General features: G+C 36.5%; 2 protein-coding genes across 5 annotated transcripts; both read left to right on the top strand.

The window, feature by feature from the left end:
- The first annotated feature begins 288 nt into the window (after nt 1-288).
- LOC126789089 (uncharacterized) lies at nt 289-13,891 on the top strand. 4 transcript variants are annotated; one of them, XM_050515147.1, is made up of 4 exons: nt 289-606; nt 782-838; nt 1,154-1,284; nt 13,615-13,891. In XM_050515147.1, the coding sequence occupies exons 1-4, from the start codon at nt 506-508 to the stop codon at nt 13,644-13,646; spliced, it is 321 nt and encodes a 106-aa protein (XP_050371104.1). In that variant the 5' UTR covers nt 289-505; the 3' UTR covers nt 13,647-13,891. The 4 variants fall into 4 exon arrangements, with proteins under 4 accessions (XP_050371104.1, XP_050371106.1, XP_050371107.1 ...); XM_050515149.1 differs by lacking the exon at nt 13,615-13,891 and having other exon boundaries at nt 295-606; nt 1,154-1,591; XM_050515150.1 differs by lacking the exons at nt 782-838; nt 1,154-1,284 and adding an exon at nt 13,115-13,171 and having other exon boundaries at nt 297-606; nt 13,487-13,891.
- Nucleotides 13,892-19,181: 5,290 nt separating this feature from the next.
- Nucleotides 19,182-20,228, top strand: LOC126789087 (uncharacterized). Its single transcript, XM_050515146.1, has 2 exons — nt 19,182-19,439; nt 19,834-20,228. Exons 1-2 carry the CDS (start codon nt 19,357-19,359, stop codon nt 20,078-20,080), a joined length of 330 nt encoding a protein of 109 aa, XP_050371103.1. The 5' UTR covers nt 19,182-19,356; the 3' UTR covers nt 20,081-20,228.
- Nucleotides 20,229-23,334: the final 3,106 nt, after the last annotated feature.

The raw sequence follows: 23,334 nt of genomic DNA, 5'->3' as shown, positions 1-23,334 counted from the left end.
GTGCAGCGCTGCATATCATACATACCGAATCAGACGGTGGATAGAGGGTGTCTTGAAATGCACGTGGGGTCTGTGGGGTGTATGGAATGTAAATTAGGGGCGTTGCACGCATACAGCGCTGCACCAAAGAATTTTCCGGTATTATGCACATAATACTCTCTAACGCGATAATAGAAGAAGAGACAAAACGGAATCGCTCATCAACTTGACATATTCTATGGGCCAAAGAGGAATAACGATAACTTAAGAAAGAGATGGGAAATAGAGCGGAATGTAGAGTACGACTTGCATTATTGCGGCACTAGTACAGAAGCCATGCAAAAATTGCATAATCAGAAGTACTTAGCCTACTAGTTCTCGCTCCCCTGATCGGCTTCCCCCTTTATAAATATAACCTATTAGACTTGAACGATCGCCATAGAATCATTATCTGCATCACTTTTCTCTAAGAAAGAAGCCTAGTTTCTTTCTTCTTTCAAACATATCGATCATTCTGCTAATCAATATGGCTCTAGCTATGCGTGGCTTCACTCTTGGCGCTCCAAAACCGAGCAGCATCCAAATTCCCAGTTGCAAGTCCTATCAACAAAAGGCCATGATGACTATGTAAGTGAACATGGTCATCCTTCTGTTTCCTAGATTTACGAGAGCTTTGTGAGTTTTTGTTTATATTGGATCAGCTTAAAAAAGAGTTCCCAGCTGGAAACTGAACTCCAAGTTCTCGTTGCCCAAACACACATACATGTTCGTCTAACTTTTATCTATTCTCTATGTTTTGCAGGCTGCAGACGCAGAACCAAGGTCTTAAACATGCCGGGAAGATTAGTCGGTCCATTATGTAAGTTGCTGAAGACAAAAAATTCTATATATAATTATATATTAGGCTCTTCTTCAGTTATCCAGATGCCTTACATTTTGGAGTTCTAGTCTTTCTGTTTTCATTTCTTGACCGCAATTAGTCGATATACCAGATCAAGATTTCCCTATCGAAGAGGTTCAAATGCATTTACTAAATCTATCATGAACATGAATATTCGTAAAGCATCTTGGAGTCTTATATGTTGGCAGGAAATTAGTTAGTATATTCTTTTTCGTTTTGGTTAATTATTAAGTACATGTTGACCTGAAATTTGGATCATATATACGATTGCAGCACATTTGCTAAGAAACCCATCGGTACAGGGAGTGGTCCAAAAATTAATCAGACAACTTCATCTGAGCAACTTTCGGCTTCGAATGCTGGCAGCTCAAACTCTGAGAGGACCGGCAAGAAAAGTAAAGAAGCCAACGCTACTCCAAAGAAGAGCAAATAATATCAGCAAAAGTATAATAAGCTAGCTAGAATCTGAATATATGTATCTTGTAATGCGATAATATGAATCAAGTCGATCAGTCTTCCATAGAGTTAATGAAGTATTGTAGAGAGTTTGGTTTTAGTAGTACTGTGTTTAGTTGTGATGTACGATTTTCAATAGTTCAGTATGAACTCTGAAATGTTGTCTCTCTGTATTTCTCGAATTATTACTTATTGCATTCGAATGTATAAATTCTTTGCTAATTGTGAAATGGTGTCTCTGTATTGTTCGAGTAATTACTTTGTTTATCGATTGCACATATTTTATGCTTGTCACTCTTGGTTAATCTCTTATAAAAAACAGTTCTCAAATCTAGGTTACACCAACAAGAACAAAACGAATCAAATATAGGTTACACAAAAAAGAACAAAACACGAGAGGTACGTAGCTGACTTGAAAATGAAGTTCTGATAATGATGGTCTGCAGCTGATGGACTAATTAACAAGATACTACTAATCAGCTAGCAGAATATGAAAACCTAGCTTAAAAAATTAATTTGACTTTATAATATATATATATATATATATACAGTTTTTATCCAGAGTGAAGGTTCACTCTGGAATTTCAGAGTGAAGTTCCAATTTTGACACACTTTTCGGTCAAATTTTTTCACCATAAACGATTCAATATTTAGGTATGCTATTCAAGATCATCTTTATAAAGTTTCATCCAATTTGACAATGGTTTGAGCTTTCAAAATTGATATTTACACGAACGGTTCATGTTAAACAGTTTTAATTCATTCATTGATTTAATCTAATTTCAATACCTTAACGATGTCCGAATTAGATGATCTTGAATAACATACCTAAATATTGAATCGCTTATGGTGAAAAAATTTGAACGAAAAGTGTGTCAAAATTAGAACTTTACTCTGAATATGGACTATATATATATATATATATAAGCGTCCGGTACAATTTATAGTTAATACCAGTAGATTATGTAGTTCGTAGTAAGTAACCCTATTCTTTTTTTTCCAGATCGATCATACTGTTCATGGCGCGGATTAACTTAACCTAGCTAGGAGCCTAGGACGTCATAATTAAGGTCCTGCCAAAGTGTCTGGTGTACTAAATTCCTTGTTGCTTGTAGTATGACAAGCTAGTACGTCTTTGCGCTATCAGGTAAAGATGAAAAAGAACACAGTTTGCTAGATTATAGTTTGCTACATTAGTGTTTGATAGATCTCGCGGCTATAGCTATCGAGTTTTGGAGCAATATTGATGCAATGTCAGATTCTGAAAGATGGAATAAGAACACAGTTTGCTAGATAAACTATTGATAATTTCCACATTGGTTTATTTGACTAAATCAGGTAAAGAGGTCGAGGAGACGACGACACGGGTATGGGACGACTATACGATAGAGCTTAATTGGGACACTGACCAATCAAAACGATACTGTATGGGTTTGTACAACATATCTCCGCACCTTTTGATATTGACATTGTGAAATTTTAATAAAAACTCACAAGCGCACCAATTAATTATCGTTAGTATAATGTGAAAGTACAAAGTCGTTCTAATTAGAGATTAAGAATCGATTTAATTTTAACTTAATTGATCTAAATCAAGAACATAAATTTTAGATTTTCAAATAACAAATTATAAAAGAAACAAACAAGATAGAACCTAGGGTATAAGAATCAACCACAAAATAACATATTTATGTATCAATGCAATTAATGGATTTTTTTTGTCTCTCTAGATGACAATTCTCATATCTAAGTCCAGGTACGACACTTAAACCATAGTTTTCCTTAAGTGTATGGTACTCTCCAGGTATGGCTGAGGTCGTATATCTTAGCATGCAGTCTATCTAGGTATTACATAAATTTAACATTAATGACTCATTACATTTTAGTAAACAAGATAATAATGCAAACCATTACTTTATGTATGACAATAATGTAATTCACAACTCTTAATGTAATATCCCGGAAATTTATAATTATTTTATAATTATTGTTTGGAGATAATTAAATCGGTGGTGATCAGATTATATAGTACGAGGTAATATCCCAGAAACGTTATCGTGAGGGGTTAAGAGTTGACTTTTTATCCGTTAGGAATCTCAAAAAATTTCATTCATGAAAGTCGTAGAGTTCATCAATACGAGTTCGTAGATGCGCAATACGCTTTAATCGGATGTCGTATGTGAAAGTTGTTAGCAACAAAAGTTTGGTTTTCGATTTTGGGATGAGTATAATAGGAAAGAGATAAGATTAAAAATCAGAAAATCAGTTTTTTTTTCTTCTCAAAATCAGCTCGGTTAATGTTCACCTGAGCTCGAGTACTGTTCACGCGATTTATCCATATTTGTTGCTGAATCTTTCTCTAGCCATATCTCCGTCGTCCGGTGACGGAATTGAGTTAGACCAGTGGCGTTGGAACCGTCTATTCGTCCCCTACCGATCTGGATTAGTGTTTGGGAGAGATTCAAGCTGTTTGAAGCTTATAAATGAAGAAACAATACAACTATTTCGTTTGAAGAAGTTAGGAGAACTCCCTCCTTCAGCAACTAATCAAGGTGATTCTTCTTGTGTTTTAAAGCTTGTAGTATGTATATCAACCCTCTAAAACAGTTTTATCTATTTCGAAACACAAAATGAGATTGACGATTTCTTTTTCTAGGGTCAGTAAATAGTGCTGATTTTATGTTATTCATTGATTGGACTATTTAGGTTTCGATTTAGACTTTGGTGTCAAGTAGGAAGTTGTTGTTTATATTGTGGTGGTAAATTTTGGTGAACAGTGTTTCATGAACATTGTTTTGTTAACAACGTTCAGCTGTAATGAATCGTCACCTGAAATTTTACGTATCGTTTTCTAAGCACTTTATCATGCTATTAGATGACCGACGAAACGAGTGAGAAAATCGCTCTCGGTGTCATGGAAGTTGCATGCAGGAAATAAGGTGAGTAAACCTCACAATGATCATCATGATCGAAATTAGGGCTGGGCAAAAAGCCCGAAAAAGAAAAAAAACCCGGACCGGACCGCCGGGCCCGTCCGGGCGGGCCGGGTTTTTTGCCGGGCTCATATGTTGTCATGTGATAAACGGGCCGGGCTTTGTTATGTCCGGGCCGGTCCCGGGCCTTCAAATTTTTAAACAAAAAAACCCGGAAACCCGGGACATTAGGTGTTATTATGTAATTGGCTTTTCGTAAGTGATCCTAAACTTATAGAATAGATACAATGACACTTGAACATAACCAAATAACCTTAAACTTAACTAATTCCAATCTCATGATTCCCATTGTCATCGCCTCGCACTGCCGATTCGCCGCAAACTAGCCAAAAACAGAGTTAGGCCCGGAAAACCGGGCGGGCTCGGCCCGGATGTTACCGGTCCGAGTTTTACCCGGGCCCTGATTTTTTTTAAAAAAAACCCGGCCCGTCACACTACAACCGGGCCGAGCCCGGGCCCTGAAAAAAAAATCTCGGGCCGGGCCCGTGCCCAGCCCTAATCGAAATAGTGTTATAATTATTGAATTTAGTTTGAGTTGTTAACATAGTCATTGCATCACTAGCTTATAAAAATTGTTCTAAAAATATGTTTTGGTTTAAATTACATGAACTTGATCATCTACGGTTTATGGGTAAGTGAAACGCTATTTTAATAAATGATTTTAAAAGGTTTTAGTAATTATAAACTATGGTGAATGTGAGTAAATCTCACTATGACAAGTTTACCCTTGGCGGTAACTTATATGTTTGAATTATTAATAATAGTGAACGGTGACATTTATTTAATATAGTGGGTTGTGTATGTGTACGAAAATGATAAATACGATATATATATATATGGGTTACTGTATTATATAATGTTACGGTTTCTATTTAAATTATGAGATGGTAATGTTATTGATTAATTATGGCGGATGAGACCGGAAGGGAGATAACATACCTTCCTGTATAATAGATTATTAGGGTGACTATATAAATATTGTTGTGCAAGAGTCGCTTGGTTGTAGTACAATACCATGTGTGGATTGTTATATTGTACGTGGTTTTAACATTGAGTCTTGTTAAAATGTTTTCTGGTCTTCGGATGTTGTTGGCAGTAATCAAAACCAAGCCATGGTTGGGTGTCGGTTACGATTCAGTTAGAGCTTTAGTCTGTCTGTCTGTGTACTGCATGAGGGGTAACAAATAAGTTACCTGGGTCTCATGGGTACCCATGTTTTGAGTGATATTGGGTAACAGATGAGTTACCAAATGTTTGTCGGTGTACTGCATGAGGGGTAACATATGGGTACCTGGGTCTCATGAGTACCCATGTTTGAAATCATTTTGGGTAAGAGATGATGTAATAACCCAATTTTTCAGAAAATACATATTTGAATTTTTATAATTTAATAAGTTTGTAAAATTTATTAAAACGCATTGGTTTCGCGTCGCAACGTTGTAGAATCAAAAAACGAAACAGTTTTCAGAAATCTGAATCAGAAAAACATTACGTTTTCGTGACGCGGGAGTTGACTTTTACTCCGTCGCTCGTTTCCGAAAACGTCCTTCACAGACGTCGTGCGAGAAAGCTATTAACGACGGAATTTAGCCACCCACGACGAGATTGGAGCTCGATTCGCCCCTCGCCCTCGTCGCTGCTCTATTTCGTCGTCGCGGAGATTCAAGCACCTCTGGCGATCTTTCCGGTAGTTCTCAAGCCCTATCGAGGTAAAGGTTCGTTTGATTGGTTGTATTGTCTGTGGTTTGGGTGGATTTGTGGGTGAATCGGAGGTGACTCGGAGGAGGAGGAGGAGGATAGGGAGTAACGGCTCCTTAGGCGGCGCGTGAGGGGAGGTGAGGTGGCCCATAGGCGGCAGGAGGCTGTGGAAGAAAGGAGGAGGAGGAAAGGAAGGTTTTGGGCGACGGTGGGCTTGCTACGCGCTGGTTTTGGTGTCGGCGTGTGGGCCCCACGCACTGCCACAGTGCGCTGTCGCCGGAGGTGGCGCGTGTACCCCCACACGCCACGTGGCGGCGCATGAACAGTGATGTTGAAATAGTTACTTTTTGTAAAATTATTTTTACGTACGGTGAATGTAAATTATTTTACAAACAGTAAATGTAAAAAGTAAATTACGTACCATAAATGTAAATGTAATTTATTTACCGTAATTGTTAAAGTAATTTCCGAAGGTAAATCGGTAATTATTATTTACTGAGACTGTGTGTACGATTGAATAGTACTTAGATGTACAAGAATACGTAAATAGTATGTACTCGTATAAAAATACGTAAATAGTATATACTCGTACATGAATACATAATTAATATGTATTTGTACAGTAATATGTGAATAGTAATTACCTGAACAGTAATTTCGTAAAAACCATAAATTACTGAACAATAAAACATTATTACTGTTTCGGCATTTAAGGTTTTACGTAACGCTTCTAAATTCAATTCTTATCTATTTTAAGTGATCGACACAACAAGTAACGGATTCGAGATTCGAATCGTGGAAATTACGCTAAGGATATAAGGTGAGTAAAATCTCACAATGACGAATATACCCTTGCAGAGATTCATAATTACGCTTTATTAAAAAGAATGAACTATGATATGTATATAATATAGTAGATTGTGTATGTGTATAATTGGTAAAATAGGTACATATATATGGTTTATTTATTTGAGCATGTCAATTTGATTTGTACAATATCATGTGATGATTGTTTGTACGTGGTTTTAACTTGAGTTATGTTCAAACATTTTTATGGTCTATGGACCTGTCTTCGGACGTGTTGGCATGTCGGAACCTAGCCTTGGCCGGGTGACAGTTACGATTCAGTTAGAGCTCTAATCTGTCTGCCAGGTACTAACATAAGGGGTTACAGAGGTGTGCCAGCGCTCATGAGTACCCATATTTTTGGATATTGGGTGGGCGAGAGGTTGCCTAATGTCGGGTGGCGTACTAACATGAGGGCTAACAGAGGTGTACCAGCGCTCATGAGTACCCATATTATAAATACATTTGGGTAAACATAGGGGTTGCCCGATTTCTCATGAGTATATATATTTTCAGTTAATATTGAACAACCAGATGGGTCGTCCAATGACTCATGAGTGCATTTATGATTGATGGTTTATGTATTTTCGTATATATCTTTATGAGAGTTATATTGTTGTTTTACTCATATGAGTTGCAAAGCTTACCGGGTTTGTGTTTACAATCCCGGTGCACCTATTCAATGGTGTAAGGGATAATTCTGCAAATGTGGATTAGCGGAATTGACGGACAACACTGAAGACTTTGAAGTTGTTTTATTTTATCTTGTGGTGAGGATTGAGAGGATTTTTACATTTCCATTTGATATAATGCATCAATTATAAATTTGGTTGGTAATAATCAATTAAACTGAGTTGTACTATGAACTCAGTTTTGATCCGATATGACTTTAATATGATTTCTATTTATTGAGTTTGTTTTAGAGTTTTTCATGGATTCAAAATTTGAGTTTCATACTTGAAATTTCAGGGTCGTGACAGATAAGTTGCCCAGTGTCTCATGATTACACATATTTTTAAATGATATTGGGTAACAGATGGGTTGCCCAGTGTCACATGAGTACGTTTGTCTTTAAATGTTATTTGTCATATTTCCTTTGTATGCTATGTATGTTATACTGTTGGTTTACTCATACGGGCTAAAAAGCTTACCAGGTTTGTGTTTCCAATCTCGGTGCACCAATTCGATGGTATATGAGATAGTTATGCAGGTGGGGATTAGCAGATTCGGAGGGCTTACTCTGAAGATTTCTATCTTCTGTTTGTGGTGAGGATTGGTGATTTTTACATTTCTATTGGTTATAATATTGAGGTATAAACTGGTTATGTATTATTCAAGTCGACTGAGTCGTGCTGTGGACTCAGTTTTGATACACTGTTATTATAAGATGATTTCAATATATTTGAGATTGTTTTAGTGTTTTCATGGCTTCAAATTCAAATTTTTATCATTCGAAATTTCGAGGCTATGACACTTAATCACAAGAAGCTAAATTGAATTATATTGCAGGTACACCTCAAATTCGTCTTCTAATTAGTAGATGCAAAGCCCTAAGGTGATTAATCAATGAACTTAAACATAAAGCATCAATTCAAATAGTGACTAAAAATTCATCATAAAAAAAACTATAGATCTATCAATTAAACATCAAACTAGATAAACAATCTTGAAATGGCATCATCCTAACTCTAGAAAGAGGTTTAACAACTATAACCAAGGAAAACAAAACAAAAACATAAAAGAATGAAATGAGGAGGATGAATGGATGGTCTATGCTCTTTTAGCGTCTACATTGTGTTATGGAGATCCCCTCTTATATGAAATTCGTGCTCCTTTGTATACGGAAGATTTTTGCTCATCTTTGACTTCAGTTTCCTTGTAAGACTTGGTTTAAGACTCCTAACTTCATATAGAATGAGAAAACCTTGAAATATCTTTTTTAGAAATAGGAATCCATGTACTCTTTGCATCTTCATCTTAACCATTAACCTTGATGTATTAAAATTGATGCATTTGTGCCATGCAACTTGAGTTCTCCATGAATGTTGTGAACTCGGGTAGGTTTCAGCTCTGACCTCTCGTCACTCAAACGATTATAACTTTTTCTCAGAATATCGAAATTAAGATCCGTAAAATCCTACAGAAAATAGACATCCGTATTTTTTCAATGGTATAAGGCTCATGGTCTAATTCAAAGTGGACTCTCACAGTAGCTCGGCAAAGTTGGACGTTCTACACATGCAGATTATGACAATGAAGAACATAATCACCATTTAATCTTTATCAGCTCATTTTAGCATATTTTCTTCTTTTTTTGACACTAACTTTTTTTTTGTCTGAAACACACTAAAATAACATCAATCAATCATAAATTAGAGAACTAAACAAACTAAGAATATGATACATATAAATATAGAATAATACGAGCACATCATATATCAATTGGTCTGACAGACTGACCAAGGTAGCCAATATTTATGTTAATATAAAACCAGTCCAATATATGAAACTTAATTTTTTTTTTCTCCTATGATCTATAGTCAAGCTTTCCTACTAAGTAGAATGTGGACCATGCGGTGTCATCATTTATAAGAGAAAAATAGTAATTCTAGAGTGATTGCTAACAAACACTTGCATAAATGATTGATCGACATGACGACGTCTCATAGTTGATATATATAAATCCATGCAACATTTTTTTGCCTTTGTGGTAGATAAATTTCGGAATCAAATACAATAAAATCTATGAAGCCAGACGTCATTATTGTTTCTAAGACATAGTATATACTTTACTACGCTGTTTGGCAATTGTTATATATATGTTTACTCAGATAATCGAATACATTTTTCATGAGTAACAGAAATGAAGTAATATCTATTAAAAATGATGTAATATATATAAGAAAATATCTCAGTCATAGAAGCAATTAATATTCTAGCTAGTCTTGATATATAAATAGCTACTTCCTTCTGGTTCTAGCGAAAGCGGTTTAGCAGTTCCAAACGGGTTCTGAGTCAGTCCGGAGTTGAAGACCATGTCTAAGCTAGTGATGGTTTAGTTTCATCTGCTTTGGTTTTAATAGTCGGCTAATTAGAATTACTAGAGCCACAGAAGGATCTATTCTGAACCGGACGAGCAGTCGAAGATACTTGAGCGCTCTCAATCCTCTAGTATGCTTTTAAAAAATGTTGCCAATTTTTTTTAAAGGTTTGTGAAGTAGATTATCAGGAACTCGAGCTCACTTTTGTCAGCGTAAGCTCGTGACTTTACAATGACAACATTATTTTCCTTTTTTACTTTGTTTACTTAACAGTCCGAAGGCAAACAGACAGCAGAGAAGAGGAAGAGGAACCAGAATATATTTTTTGTTTGATCTGTGGAACCGATCGTGATCATGAAACTATAGATTGCCCGGACAAAGCAGAGGCATATGTAACCCTTTGTAGGATTTGTGATGATGGTCCGTGTGAAAATGAGGATGATCCAAACCACAAGGAAGAACATTATGAGTTTCTAATGCGTTGTGAGAAATGTGGCGCTATCGCTAAACACTGGGCCGGGTAGATACCTGCTCGTTTGATTCCGATAACGACGATGGATTATTTTGAATTCAGATATTATACAATTTAAGTTCGAACTTTTAATTTGTGGCGCTACGAGTAAACACTAGCCTTGGGAGATATGTATACCTGCCCTATTTGATTCGAGCGACAAGGAGCACTAGTCGTTCCTCCTCTTGAATTATATCGAATTATAAGTATTCGCCCGCTTGTGGTTTATTTTTCTCATGAATTCGAATACTGCTACCTAGACGAGTAGCTGTATCGATGTGACGCTGTCCAGTGGTGAACTGGTGATATATATTTGATTTATATTTTTTACTCTTCAAATGGCGAGAAAGAGTTATATGATCATCGAGAGAAGCTATTAAATCTAAAGACACACACACAATACAGTACGTACACCCTACCACTTCAATCAAACATGACCGTTTTTTCGGTTTTTTTTCCTGAAAAAGAAATCACATGATCATATATAATCAGACGCTTCAATGCAAAGTATGTATTGAATCAGGCGCTTCAATAGAAGTATGTTCATAATATTCTCAGTCAGATCGAGTTTGTAACCTCCTATTATATTGCAAGTTGGAAAGATTATTATATGTACCCGGTAGATAGTCTATATAATGTACATTTTTAAAATTATTGATTCATTTTTTATTGTGTTTGTTTTTTATTAATTACTTATATTTTAATAATATTTTTATCTTTCACCGCGTGCATATTTATTACATCATATAGTAATATAATTGGTTAGATAAATCACATAGTAGTGCCACGTGGTGTTCCTAGTACACATAATAATTACTCAGCAAGTTGGGTTTTAGATGTCTTATCCTACTCTAAGGTACAAGTTATGACAGCTTTCATATAACATATGTGATTATAGTAATTTTCCTTTTCCTTTTCCTTTTGAGTACTCTTTCCTTTTCATTTTCTTCCCTCTTCATTTCGACGTTTCACCACATAGCTAGTTAAGCCATATAGAAATTTCATGGTTTCATGCATGCTTACGCACAATCTTTAACAAGTTTTTGGTTGATTACATGAATGAGCTAATGAGATAGGTTTAATTAACATTGAGCCAATATGAAGCAGTACGTGCAGCAGATTACAGCTAGCCATCCCACATGAATCATAAGCTTCGCTCCACTTTTGTTAAATTATTATAACCACACATGCACATTATTAGAGGGCCCATAATCTGGGATCGGATCGATCATCCTCTTCATACCAATCCTCTTTCTTCACTAAAGTAGTAACTTGAAAAAGACTTCCAAATTCAAGGTAGTGGGTTACAACCTACCCAGCCATCCTCTCCAAATAATGAAATGATAAATCAACATTTCAACAGAACGTACGAAACTATATATTGGTCAGTTGTGTTTTGATCATCAAGCTCATTGATTGAGAATCTTCATTAACGTACTACTTAATCATTTCAGTCCAAGTCTTGCTGCTTGTTAATTGATAAAATTACCTTTAAAAAAACAGAGAGATAAGAAGATATAATTAAACAGTGTATAGGTATGAACTATGAAGAGTGAGTCAACAGTAAACCCTAGAAACAAATTAATTAAGTACCACTGTACCAGCCAGGTCGCTTTGTAGACCAAGTCATGTTCACAAACTAAATCAACGGTCAAAGTCATTGGTTAATCTTTGATTGTGTCAAAGACTGGAAAGTCTTGCACATACTGTTTGAAATATTAGCTGAATGATCGATCATGTCAATAATACTTTGGTTTAATAATAATACTCATGACGAGGCTAGGTCCTTATAGATACTCAATGAACATGAACCAGACAAAAAATAAGTGGTAGACAGAGTCTCCCTTCCGGCCAACCTCGTCAAATTTGGACTACCATCTCCCATCGATTTTTAAGCAAATGATACTTGTACATTATTACCAAATCTCCTGCTCTAAAAAATTACCATACACAAACGGCACAAAGTAAAGGACCTAAGGAAATTACCTGCATGCATATATTACTCGTATCCAATGCGAAAAATACTTGACATTTGCTAACCTAAGGTATCATGCACGTATAATACTCTCTAACTCGATAATAGAAGAAAAGACAAAACGGAATCGCTCATCAACTTGACATATTCTATGGGCCAAAGGGGGAAAACGATAAATTAAGAAAGAGATGGGAAGTAGAGCGGAATGTAGAGTACGACTTGCATTATTGCGGCACTAGTACAGAAGCCATGCAAAAATTGCATAATCAGAAGTACTTAGCCTACTAGTTCTCGCTCCCCTGATCGGCTTCCCCTTTATAAATATAACCTATTAGACTTGAACGATTGCCATAGAATCATTATCTGCATCACTTTTCTCTAACAAAGAAGCCTAGTTTCTTTCTTCTTTCAAACATATCGATCATTCTGCTAATCAATATGGCTCTAGCTATGCGTGGCTTCACTCTTGGCGCTCCAAAACCGAGCAGCATCCAAATTCCCAGTTGCAAGTCCTATCAACAAAAAGCCATGATGACTATGTAAGTGAACATGGTCATCCTTCTGTTTCCTAGATTTACGAGAGCTTTGTGAGTTTTTGTTTATATTGGATCAGCTTAAAAAAGAGTTCCCAGCTGGAAACTGAACTCCAAGTTCTCGTTGCCCAAACACACATACATGTTCGTCTAACTTTTATCTATTCTCTATGTTTTGCAGGCTGCAGACGCAGAACCAAGGTCTTAAACATGCCGGGAAGATTAGTCGGTCCATTATGTAAGTTGCTGAAGACAAAAAATTCTATATATAATTATATATTAGGCTCTTCTTCAGTTATCCAGATGCCTTACATTTTGGAGTTCTAGTCTTTCTGTTTTCATTTCTTGACCGCAATTAGTCGATATACCAGATCAAGATTTCCCTATCGAAGAGGTTCAAATGCATTTACTAAATCTATCATGAACATGAATATTCGTAAAGCATCTTGGAGTCTTATATGTTGGCAGGAAATTAGTTAGTATATTCTTTTTCGTTTTGGTTAATTATTAAGTACATGTTGACCTGAAATTTGGATCATATATACGATTGCAGCACATTTGCTAAGAAACCCATCGGTACAGGGAGTGGTCCAAAAATTAATCAGACAACTTCATCTGAGCAACTTTCGGCTTCGAATGCTGGCAGCTCAAACTCTGAGAGGACCGGCAAGAAAAGTAAAGAAGCCAACGCTACTCCAAAGAAGAGCAAATAATATCAGCAAAAGTATAATAAGCTAGCTAGAATCTGAATATATGTATCTTGTAATGCGATAATATGAATCAAGTCGATCAGTCTTCCATAGAGTTAATGAAGTATTGTAGAGAGTTTGGTTTTAGTAGTACTGTGTTTAGTTGTGATGTACGATTTTCAATAGTTCAGTATGAACTCTGAAATGTTGTCTCTCTGTATTTCTCGAATTATTACTTATTGCATTCGAATGTATAAATTCTTTGCTAATTGTGAAATGGTGTCTCTGTATTGTTCGAGTAATTACTTTGTTTATCGATTGCACATATTTTATGCTTGTCACTCTTGGTTAATCTCTTATAAAAAACAGTTCTCAAATCTAGGTTACACCAACAAGAACAAAACGAATCAAATATAGGTTACACAAAAAAGAACAAAACACGAGAGGTACGTAGCTGACTTGAAAATGAAGTTCTGATAATGATGGTCTGCAGCTGATGGACTAATTAACAAGATACTACTAATCAGCTAGCAGAATATGAAAACCTAGCTTAAAAAATTAATTTGACTTTATAATATATATATATATATCTACGCGTACGGTACAATTTATAGTTAATACAAGTAGATTATCTAGTTGTTCGTAGTATGTAACCCTATTCCTTTTTTTCCCCAGATCGATCATACTGTTCATGGCGCGGATTAACTTAACCTAGCTAGGAGCCTAGGACGTCATAATTAAGGTCCTGCCAAAGTGTCTGGTGTACTAAATTCCTTGTTGCTTGTTAGTGTATGACAAGCTAGTACGTCTTTGCGCTATCAGGTAAAGATGAAAAAGAACACAGTTTGCTAGATCATAGTTTGCTACATTAGTGTTAGATAGATCTCGCGGCTATAGCTATCGAGTTTTGGAGCAATATTGATGCAATGTCAGATTCTGAAAGATGGAATAAGAACACAGTTTGCTAGATAAACTATTGATAATTTCCACATTGGTTTATTTGACTAAATCAGGTAAAGAGGTCGAGGAGACGACGACACGGGTATGGGACGACTATACGATAGAGCTTAATTGGGACACTGACCAATCAAAACGATACTGTATGGCTTTGTACAACATATCTTCCACACCTTTTGATATTCACATTGTTGTGAAATTTTAATTAAAACTCGCAAGCGCACTAATTATCGTTAGTATAATGTGCAAGTATAAAGTCGTTTTAATTAGAGATTAATAATCGATTTAATCCAAACTTAATTGATCTAAATTAAGATCATAAATTTTAGGTTTTTAAATAACAAATAATAAAAGAAACAAACAAGATAGAATCTAGGGTATAACAATCAACGACTAAATAACATATTTATGTATCAATGTAATTAATGAATTTTTTTGTCTCTCTAGATGACAATTTCCGTATCTAAGTCCAGGTACGACACGTAGACCATAGTTTTCCTTAAGTGTATGGTACTCTCCAGGTACGGCTGAGGTCGTATATCCTAGCATGCAGTTTATCTAGGTACAACATAAATTTAACATTAATGACTCATTACGTTTTAATAAACAAGATAATCATGCAAACCATTACTTTATGTATGACAATAAAGTAATTCACAACTCTTAATGTAATATCCCGGAAATTTATAATTATTTTCTAATTATTGTTCGGAGATAATTAAATTGGTGGTGATCCGATTATATAGTACGAGGTAATATCCCAGAAACGTTATCGTGAGGGGTTAAGAGTTGACTTTTTATCCGTTAGGAATCTCAGAAAATTTCATTCATGAAAGTCATAGAGTTCGTAGATGCGCAACACGCTTTAATCGGATGTCGTATGTGAAAGTTGTTAGCAACAAAAGTTTGGTTTTCGATTTTGAGATGAGTATAATAGGAAAGAGATGAAATTAAAAATTAGAAAATCAGTTTTTTGTTTTCTTCTCAAAATCAGCTTGGTTAATGTTCACCCGAGCTCATGTACTGTTCATGCGATTTTTCCATCTTTGTTGCCGAATCTTTCTCTGGCCATATCTCCATCGTCCGACGACGGAATTGAGTCAGACCAGTGACGTTGGAACCGTCTATTCGTCCCCTACCGATCTGAATTAGTGTTTGGGAGAGATTCGAGTTGTTTGAAGCTCACACATGAAGAAACAATACGACTGTTTTGTTTGAAGAAGTTAGGAGAACTCCCTCCCCCGACAACTAATCAAGGTGATTCTTCTTTTGTTTTAAAGCTTGTAGGATGTATATCAACCCTCTAAAAAAGTTTTATCTATTTTGAAACACACAAGGAGAATCGACGATTTCTTTTTCTAGGGTCAGTGAATAGTGCTGATTTTATGTTCTTCGTCGATTGGACTGTTTAGGTTTCGATTTAGACTTTGGTGTCAACTAGGAAGTTGTTGTTTATATTGTGGTGGTAAATTTTGGTGATCATCGGTAGTCACCGGAACGGTGGCGGCGCTTGAACAGTGTTTCATGAATAGTGTTTTGTTAAGAACGTTCAGTTGTAATGAATCATCACCTGAGATTTTACGTATCGTTTTCTAAGCACTTTATCATGCTATTAGATTACTGACAAAATAAGTGAGAGAATCGCTCTCGGTGTCGTGGAAGTTGCACGCAGGAAATAAGGTGAGTAAACCTCACAATGATCATCATGATCGAAATAGTGTTATAATTATTGAATTTAGTTTGAGTTGTTAACATAGTGATTGCATCACTAGCTTATAAAATTATTCTAAAAATATGTTTTGGTTTAAATTACATGAACTTGATCATCTACGGTTCATGGGTAAGTGAAACGCTATTTTAATAAATGATTTTAAAAGGTTTTAGTGATTATGGACTATGGTGAATGTAAGTAAATCTCATTATGACAAGTTTACCCGTGGCAGTAACTTATATGTTTAAATTATTAAAAATAGTGAACTGTGACATTTGTATAATATAATGGGTTGTGTATGTATACGAAAATAGTAAATACAATATATATATGGGTTGTTGTATTATATAATGTTACGGTTTCTATTTAAATTATGAGATGGTAATGTTCTTGATTAATTATGGCGGATAACATGTCTTCCTGTATAATTGATTATTAGGGTGACTATATAAATATTGTTGTGCAAGAGTGCTTGGTTGTAGTACAACAACATGTGTGGATTTTTATATTGTACGTGGTTTTAACATTGTGTCTTGTTAAAACGTTTTCTGGTCTTCGGATATTGTTGGCAGTAATCAGAACCAAGCCATGATTGGGTGTCGGTTACGATTCAATTAGAGCTTTAGTCTGTGTTTCGGTGTACTGCATGAGGGGTAACAAACGAGTTGCCTGGGTCTCATGAGTACCCGTGTTTTGAGTGATATTGGGTAACAGATGAGTTACCCAATGTCTGTCGGTGTACTGCATGAGGGGTAACATATGGGTATCTAGGTCTCATGAGTACCCATTTTTTAAATGATTTTGGGTAAGAGATGAGTTGCCCAGTGTCTCATGATTACACATATTTTTAAATGATATTGGGTAACAGATGGGTTGCTCAGTGTCACATGAGTACGTTTGACTTTCAATGTTATTTGTCATATTTCTTTTGTATGCTATGTATGTTATACTGTTGGTTTACTCATACGGGCTGAAAAGCTTACCGGGTTTGGGTTTACAATCTCGGTGCACCAATTCGATGGTATATGAGATAGTTCTACAAGTGGGGATTAGCAGATTCGGAGGGCTTACTCTGAAGATTTATTTCTTCTGTTTGTGGTGAGGATTGGTAATTTTTACATTTCCATTGGTTATAATACTGAGGTATAAACTGGTTATGTATTATTCAAGTCGACTGAGTCGTGCTGTGGGTTCAGTTTCGATACACTGTTATTATTAGATGATTTCAATAAAATTGAGATTGTTTTAGAGTTTTCATGGCTTCGAATTCGAAATTTTATCATTCGAAATTTCGGGACTGTGACACTTAATCACAAGAAGCTAAATTGAATTATATTGCAGGTACACCTCAAATTCATCTTCTAATTAGTAGATGTAAAGCCCTAAGGTGATTAATCAATGAACTTAAACATAAAACATCAATTCAAATAGTGACTAAGAATTCATCATAAAGAAACTATAGATCCAACAATTAAACATCAAACTAGATAAACAATCTTGAAAGGGCATCATCCTAACTCTAGAAAAAGGTTTAACAAACTATAACCAAGGAAAACAAAACAAAAACACAAAAGAATGGAATGGGGAGGATGAATGGATGGTCTATGCTCTTTTGGCGTCTACTTTGTGTGCTGGAGATCTCCTCTTATATGAAATTCGTGCTCCTTTATATAGGGAATATTCTTGCTCATCTTTAACTTCAGTTTCCTTGTAAGACTTGGTTTAAGACTCCTAATTTGATATAGAATGAGAAAACCTTGAAATATCTTTTTTAGAAGTAGGAATCCATGTACTCTTTGCATCTTCATCTTAATCATTGACCTTGATGTATTAAAATTGATGCATTTGTGCCATGGAACTTGAGTTCCCCATGAATGCTGTGAACTCGGGTAGGTTTCAGCTCTAACATCTCGTCACTCAAACGATTATAACTTCTTCTCAGAGTATCGAAATTAAGATCCGTAAAATTCTACAGAAAATAGACATATGTATCTTTTCAATGGTATACGGCTCATGGTCTGATTCAAAGTGGACTCTCATAGTAGCTCGGCAAAGTTGGACGTTCTACACATGCAGATTATGACAATGAAGAACATACTCGCCATTTAATCTTTATCAGTTCATTTTAGTCTATTTTCTTCTTTTTTTGACACACTTTTTTTTTGTCTGAAACACACTAAAATAACATCCATCAATCTTAAATTAGAGAACTAAACAAACTAAGGATATGATGCATATAAATATAGAATAATACGAGCACACCATACGTCAATTGGTCTGACCGACTGACCAAGGTAGCCAATATTTATGTTAATATAAAACCAGTCCAATATATGAAACATAATTTTTTTTTCTCCTATGATCTATAGTCAAGCTTTCCTACTAAGTAGAATGTGGACCATGCGGTGTCATCATTTATAAGAGAAAAATAGTAATTCTAGAGTGATTGTTAACAAACACTTGCATAGATGATTGATCGACATGACGACGTCTCATAGTTGATATATATAAATCCATGCAACATTTTTTTGCCTTTGTGGTAGATAAATTTCGTAATCAAATACAATAAAATCTATGAAGCCAGACGTCATTATTGTTTCTAAGACATAGTATATACTTTACTACGCTGTTTGGCAATTGTTATATATATGTTTGCTCAGATAATCGAATACATTTTTCATGAGTAACAGAAATGAAGTAATATCTATTAAAAATGATGTAATATATATAAGAAAATTTCTCAGTCATAGAGCAATTAATATTCTAGCTAGTCTTGATATATAAATAGCTACTTCCTTCTGGTTCTAGCAAAAGCGGTTTAGCAGTTCCAAACGGGTTCTGAGTCAGTCCGGAGTTGAAGACCATGTCTAAGCTAGTGATGGTTTAGTTTCATCTGCTTTGGTTTTAATAGTCGGCTAATTAGAAATACTAGAGCGACCATTGTTGCAACTAATAGCCTATAAATCATCTAGTTCTGTCCAGTTGACACAAAGATCAAATCTTAAAGATTTAGACTTCTTACTCTTAAGGAAAAAAAAAGTGAGAGTTTCTTCTAAGCTAGCTGCAATGGCCGTTGTTAGATCCTTCATGTGTAAGCTCATGCCTCGAGTACCCATACTGAAGATCACGCATTGGAGAATTACTTCTCTGTAAGTTTTTCGGTACAGAATTTTTATATTTGGTCGTTGGTTAAGTAAATCTTTTCCCCATACGTACAAGCTAGCTCTCTGGGGTCTTGAGAAACATCATGATCTATTGAAGATTTCCATCTTGCTCTGAAATGTTACCTCATGCAATAATTCATCCAAATAATGTCTCAAATGGTTTCATTCACGTACCTCTGTAGTGTTCTTGCTGCTTGTTCTAATTGGAATACAATTTCTGCTATCTGGAGATATGACATGCATGACTTCCTTTCTGCAAAACTATACAGTAATTACTGATAGTTCTTCGATTCTACTAGTCGATGCATGCACGCATGTTAAATTGAATGTTGGATTTTATTGCTCACGGGTTTGTTTGTTTGTTTGTTTGTTTATAAAGTCGATGTGCTTCTGGACCCGCACGGCCGGGTCTTGGTACAGGAAGTGGTCCGCAGATCAACTTCATCCCTCAAGGTGACACCATTACAGATGAAGACGATCATGAGCTGCAGAATGGCGCCAACATATCAAATAACATAAATATCATCAATGAAGATGACATCGTAAAGGAGCAAGTTCCAGCACAAGTCGATGATTATAATAGCACAGATGAGTCTCCAATCGCGATTGGTAAGACTATCAATTAAAAATACGGGACTACCCATCACGTAATAGGTTTATCAAGATATTTGTTTTTGGGTTGCCATCCCCCTCGCATATTGAATTTATGAATGCTTTAGATTTGGGAATAAAGTTTGTGCTTGATGACCTTCGATGAGGTCTACTGAGGTTGATCGAAATAATTATCGTTACAAACTTACAATTGCATAAACAGGTTCATATCTCCCATTCTGAGACAACAAAATTAGCGATCCCTGAATAGTTGAACTTATGCACACATGCACATATCGTACGAAACGGTAACAGGGCATCAGGTTGTGAGAGTACGTACAGAGTTTCCAGACTTCCCCTACGTACCCTAATATACTCTAGTTTACTATGAGTGGCTTACAATTCTCCAACTACAATTTACAAGGAATCGAAACATATATATGTATCCACCGGCTAAGGAAATGTGTACATATGAGTCATCACCTCGCGTCTGATTTTCCTTTCATTGTCTCAGCTTTACTTTCGAAGAAAGTGTATATAGCTACATATAATTTTATCCTAGTACGCGCAATCAAAACTTCAACGCTGATTAAAACTTCAGCTCTGTCTCTTTACTTACCATTTGTTAGGACACAATATTATTCGGAAGCTTACCGGCCTGTGTGACATTATACTCTTACTGTGATCGATATAACGAAATGGAGGAAGCGAGTCCTTAAATTGAAATCATATACTTTGATCTCTTGAATGTAAACATTCTTAGCCATTCATCAAAATTATAAGAATCTCAACATGTGCTAGGTATCGTTAGCGTGATTTATGGCAGAAATCACGAATGTGATTTGTGGGATTTGTAGAATGTTTATTAGGTTATATATAGATCATGATGTAAATAGCAAGCAATTCAATCAAGTATATATCATTTTCAGTTGGTATCAGAGCCGAGCCTCTGTTTTTTCTGGGTTTTTTGGCCGTGGAAGAACTTCCACCGAGCCCTCCTTTTTTTTCTGCCTCTGTATTGCCGACGCTGAGTTTGCCGTCGACGCCAACACGACGACTCTTTCCAACGCCGAGGTTGCTGCGTCAACGAGATCCACCTGCTACGGCCGTCGACGAGCTCTCCGCTCCGGCGAAGCCCACCGGTGGTTTCTTGGTCTCTGCACAGTCACGCGACGTCGTCCTCTTCTCCACTGTCGTTCCAGCTCCGCAGCAAGCCTTTGAAATCGATAAGCTCCTGCAATGCTCGAAGTGCTAGATAATCAACTCGGCTGACAACTACTCCATCTTTCCGCTGTTTTTCCTGAAAATCCGGCGAATTGTTCGCCCCACGTTCGACCCGGCCTGGCCCGCTTTCAACCCGGCACGGCCCGTGTCCGACCCAACCTGGTCCGACCCGGATTCTGTGATCTTGGTTGTCAGTGTAGGTTCACCGACAGTGGAGGTGCACCCCAGACAGGTTCAAACCTTTTTTTTGTGTTTCCACTGCATCAATCCTGATTTTTTCGATTTTCAATGGGTTCTGAAGACAACACAGAAAGTTCTCAGATCAATAACGTTCCACAATTTGAAGTCTCTGTCAAGAATTCTGAAAGTGGTTCCTTTGGGGGCGCCAAACTCAATGGAACCAATTTCCATAAATGGAAGAGAATTATGGCCGCTCATCTTCGAGGCATGCACAAGATGAGACATGTAACCGGAGTAACTATGGCTCCTAGTAAAGATGATATTGTTGCCTACACTAAGTGGGACGATGATGATGGTCTTGTCATGTTAGTCTTGTGGAAAGCTATGAATGATGAGATCGTTGATCTGGTCGAGGCATGTACCACTGCGCAAGCAATATGGCAAACACTAGAAGGCTTATATACTAATGACTCTGATTTCATACAGGTTCATGAGTTAATGTGCACAACTTTGCCGATGCAACATGATGGGCAACCAGTGGGGCAATATTTCACCAAACTGAAAAAATTTGGGCTGAGATTGATATGAAACATCCTTACATGATCAAGCATCAGGAGGATATTGTTAGGTACCAAAACGAGAAGGAGCTTAAACGCGTTCACCATTTCTTGAGAGGTCTTGATGCCAAGCATAACAATGTGAAAGGAGAATTGCTCAGAAAGATCGAACCTCCGAGTCTAATCACCGCTTTCACATATATCTGTAAGGATGAGTCTCAGCAGGAGAGTCTTCATCAGACACAAGTTATAGTTTACAGCCTTACTGTTCATGCTAGATCTCCAGCACCATCCCTTCCGCTAGCCACTTCGGCTCCACTTCATTAGCAAGGCTCACCACCCGGCTTCGGGAATCAACCCCGCCCTTCTTGCTTTTATTGCCATGATACTAACCATGCTCGTGTGACCTGTTGGAAGTTGTATTCACACCTTCAGCCTAAAAGACCTAATTATCATCCCAAGGCGAAAGCAACTATTCAATTCATCCAAGAACCAGATATCTATGGTGTCATTAGACATGATCATCATACAGCAGGAGGAGCAACACCTACCGCATCCATCGCTCGTCGTGGTAAAATTGGTATGGCTTTACACATTTCTAACTTTGTTGGTTTCGATACATGGATTATTGATTCTGGTGCGTCTGATCATATGACTTGTGACAAATCTTATTTTACCGTATTGTCTCATCCACCAGTACCATATGTTACAAATGCTAATGCTAAGGCATTCCGTGTGTTAGGGACAGGATCCGTTCATATTACTCACACAATAGAGCTTCACAATGTGCTATATGTACATGCTTTATCTCATCATTTGCTCTCTGTCCCACAATTGAACACTGACGCTAAGTGTTCTGTAACATTTTTTCCTATGTATGTGATATTTCAGAATCTTCTCACCATGGAGTTCATTGGTCGGGGGTATCTGAGGGGCAAGTTGTTTCATCTGGATCAGACATATGCGGGGGAGAAACCAGGGCCACAGTCTCGAACCGCTTTAATCTCCATTTCTGACAAGCTAAGTGAAGTTTTGATTATGGCATCGTCCCTTAGGGCATCAATCTTTTAGTGTTATGAAAAAATATATGCCTACTTTGTTTATTAGTGTGGATGAGTCTTCTTTACATTGTGAGACATGTGTTTTGGGCAAGAGTTATCGGTCTACCTATTCCCCTATTACTTCTAATCAAAGTACTCTTCCTTTAGAATTAATTCATTCTGATGTTTGGGGACCCTCCAAATAGTCTACTGTGTACGGAATGCGGTATTATGTGTCCTTTATTAATGATTGCACACGCCTTTCATAGATTGTTCTTCTTAAAACCA

The sequence above is a fragment of the Argentina anserina genome, chromosome 3, assembly GCF_933775445.1.
Source record: "Argentina anserina chromosome 3, drPotAnse1.1, whole genome shotgun sequence".
In the NCBI taxonomy this organism is placed as follows: domain Eukaryota; kingdom Viridiplantae; phylum Streptophyta; class Magnoliopsida; order Rosales; family Rosaceae; genus Argentina; species Argentina anserina.
This window is presented reverse-complemented; position numbering and strand designations above follow the sequence as displayed.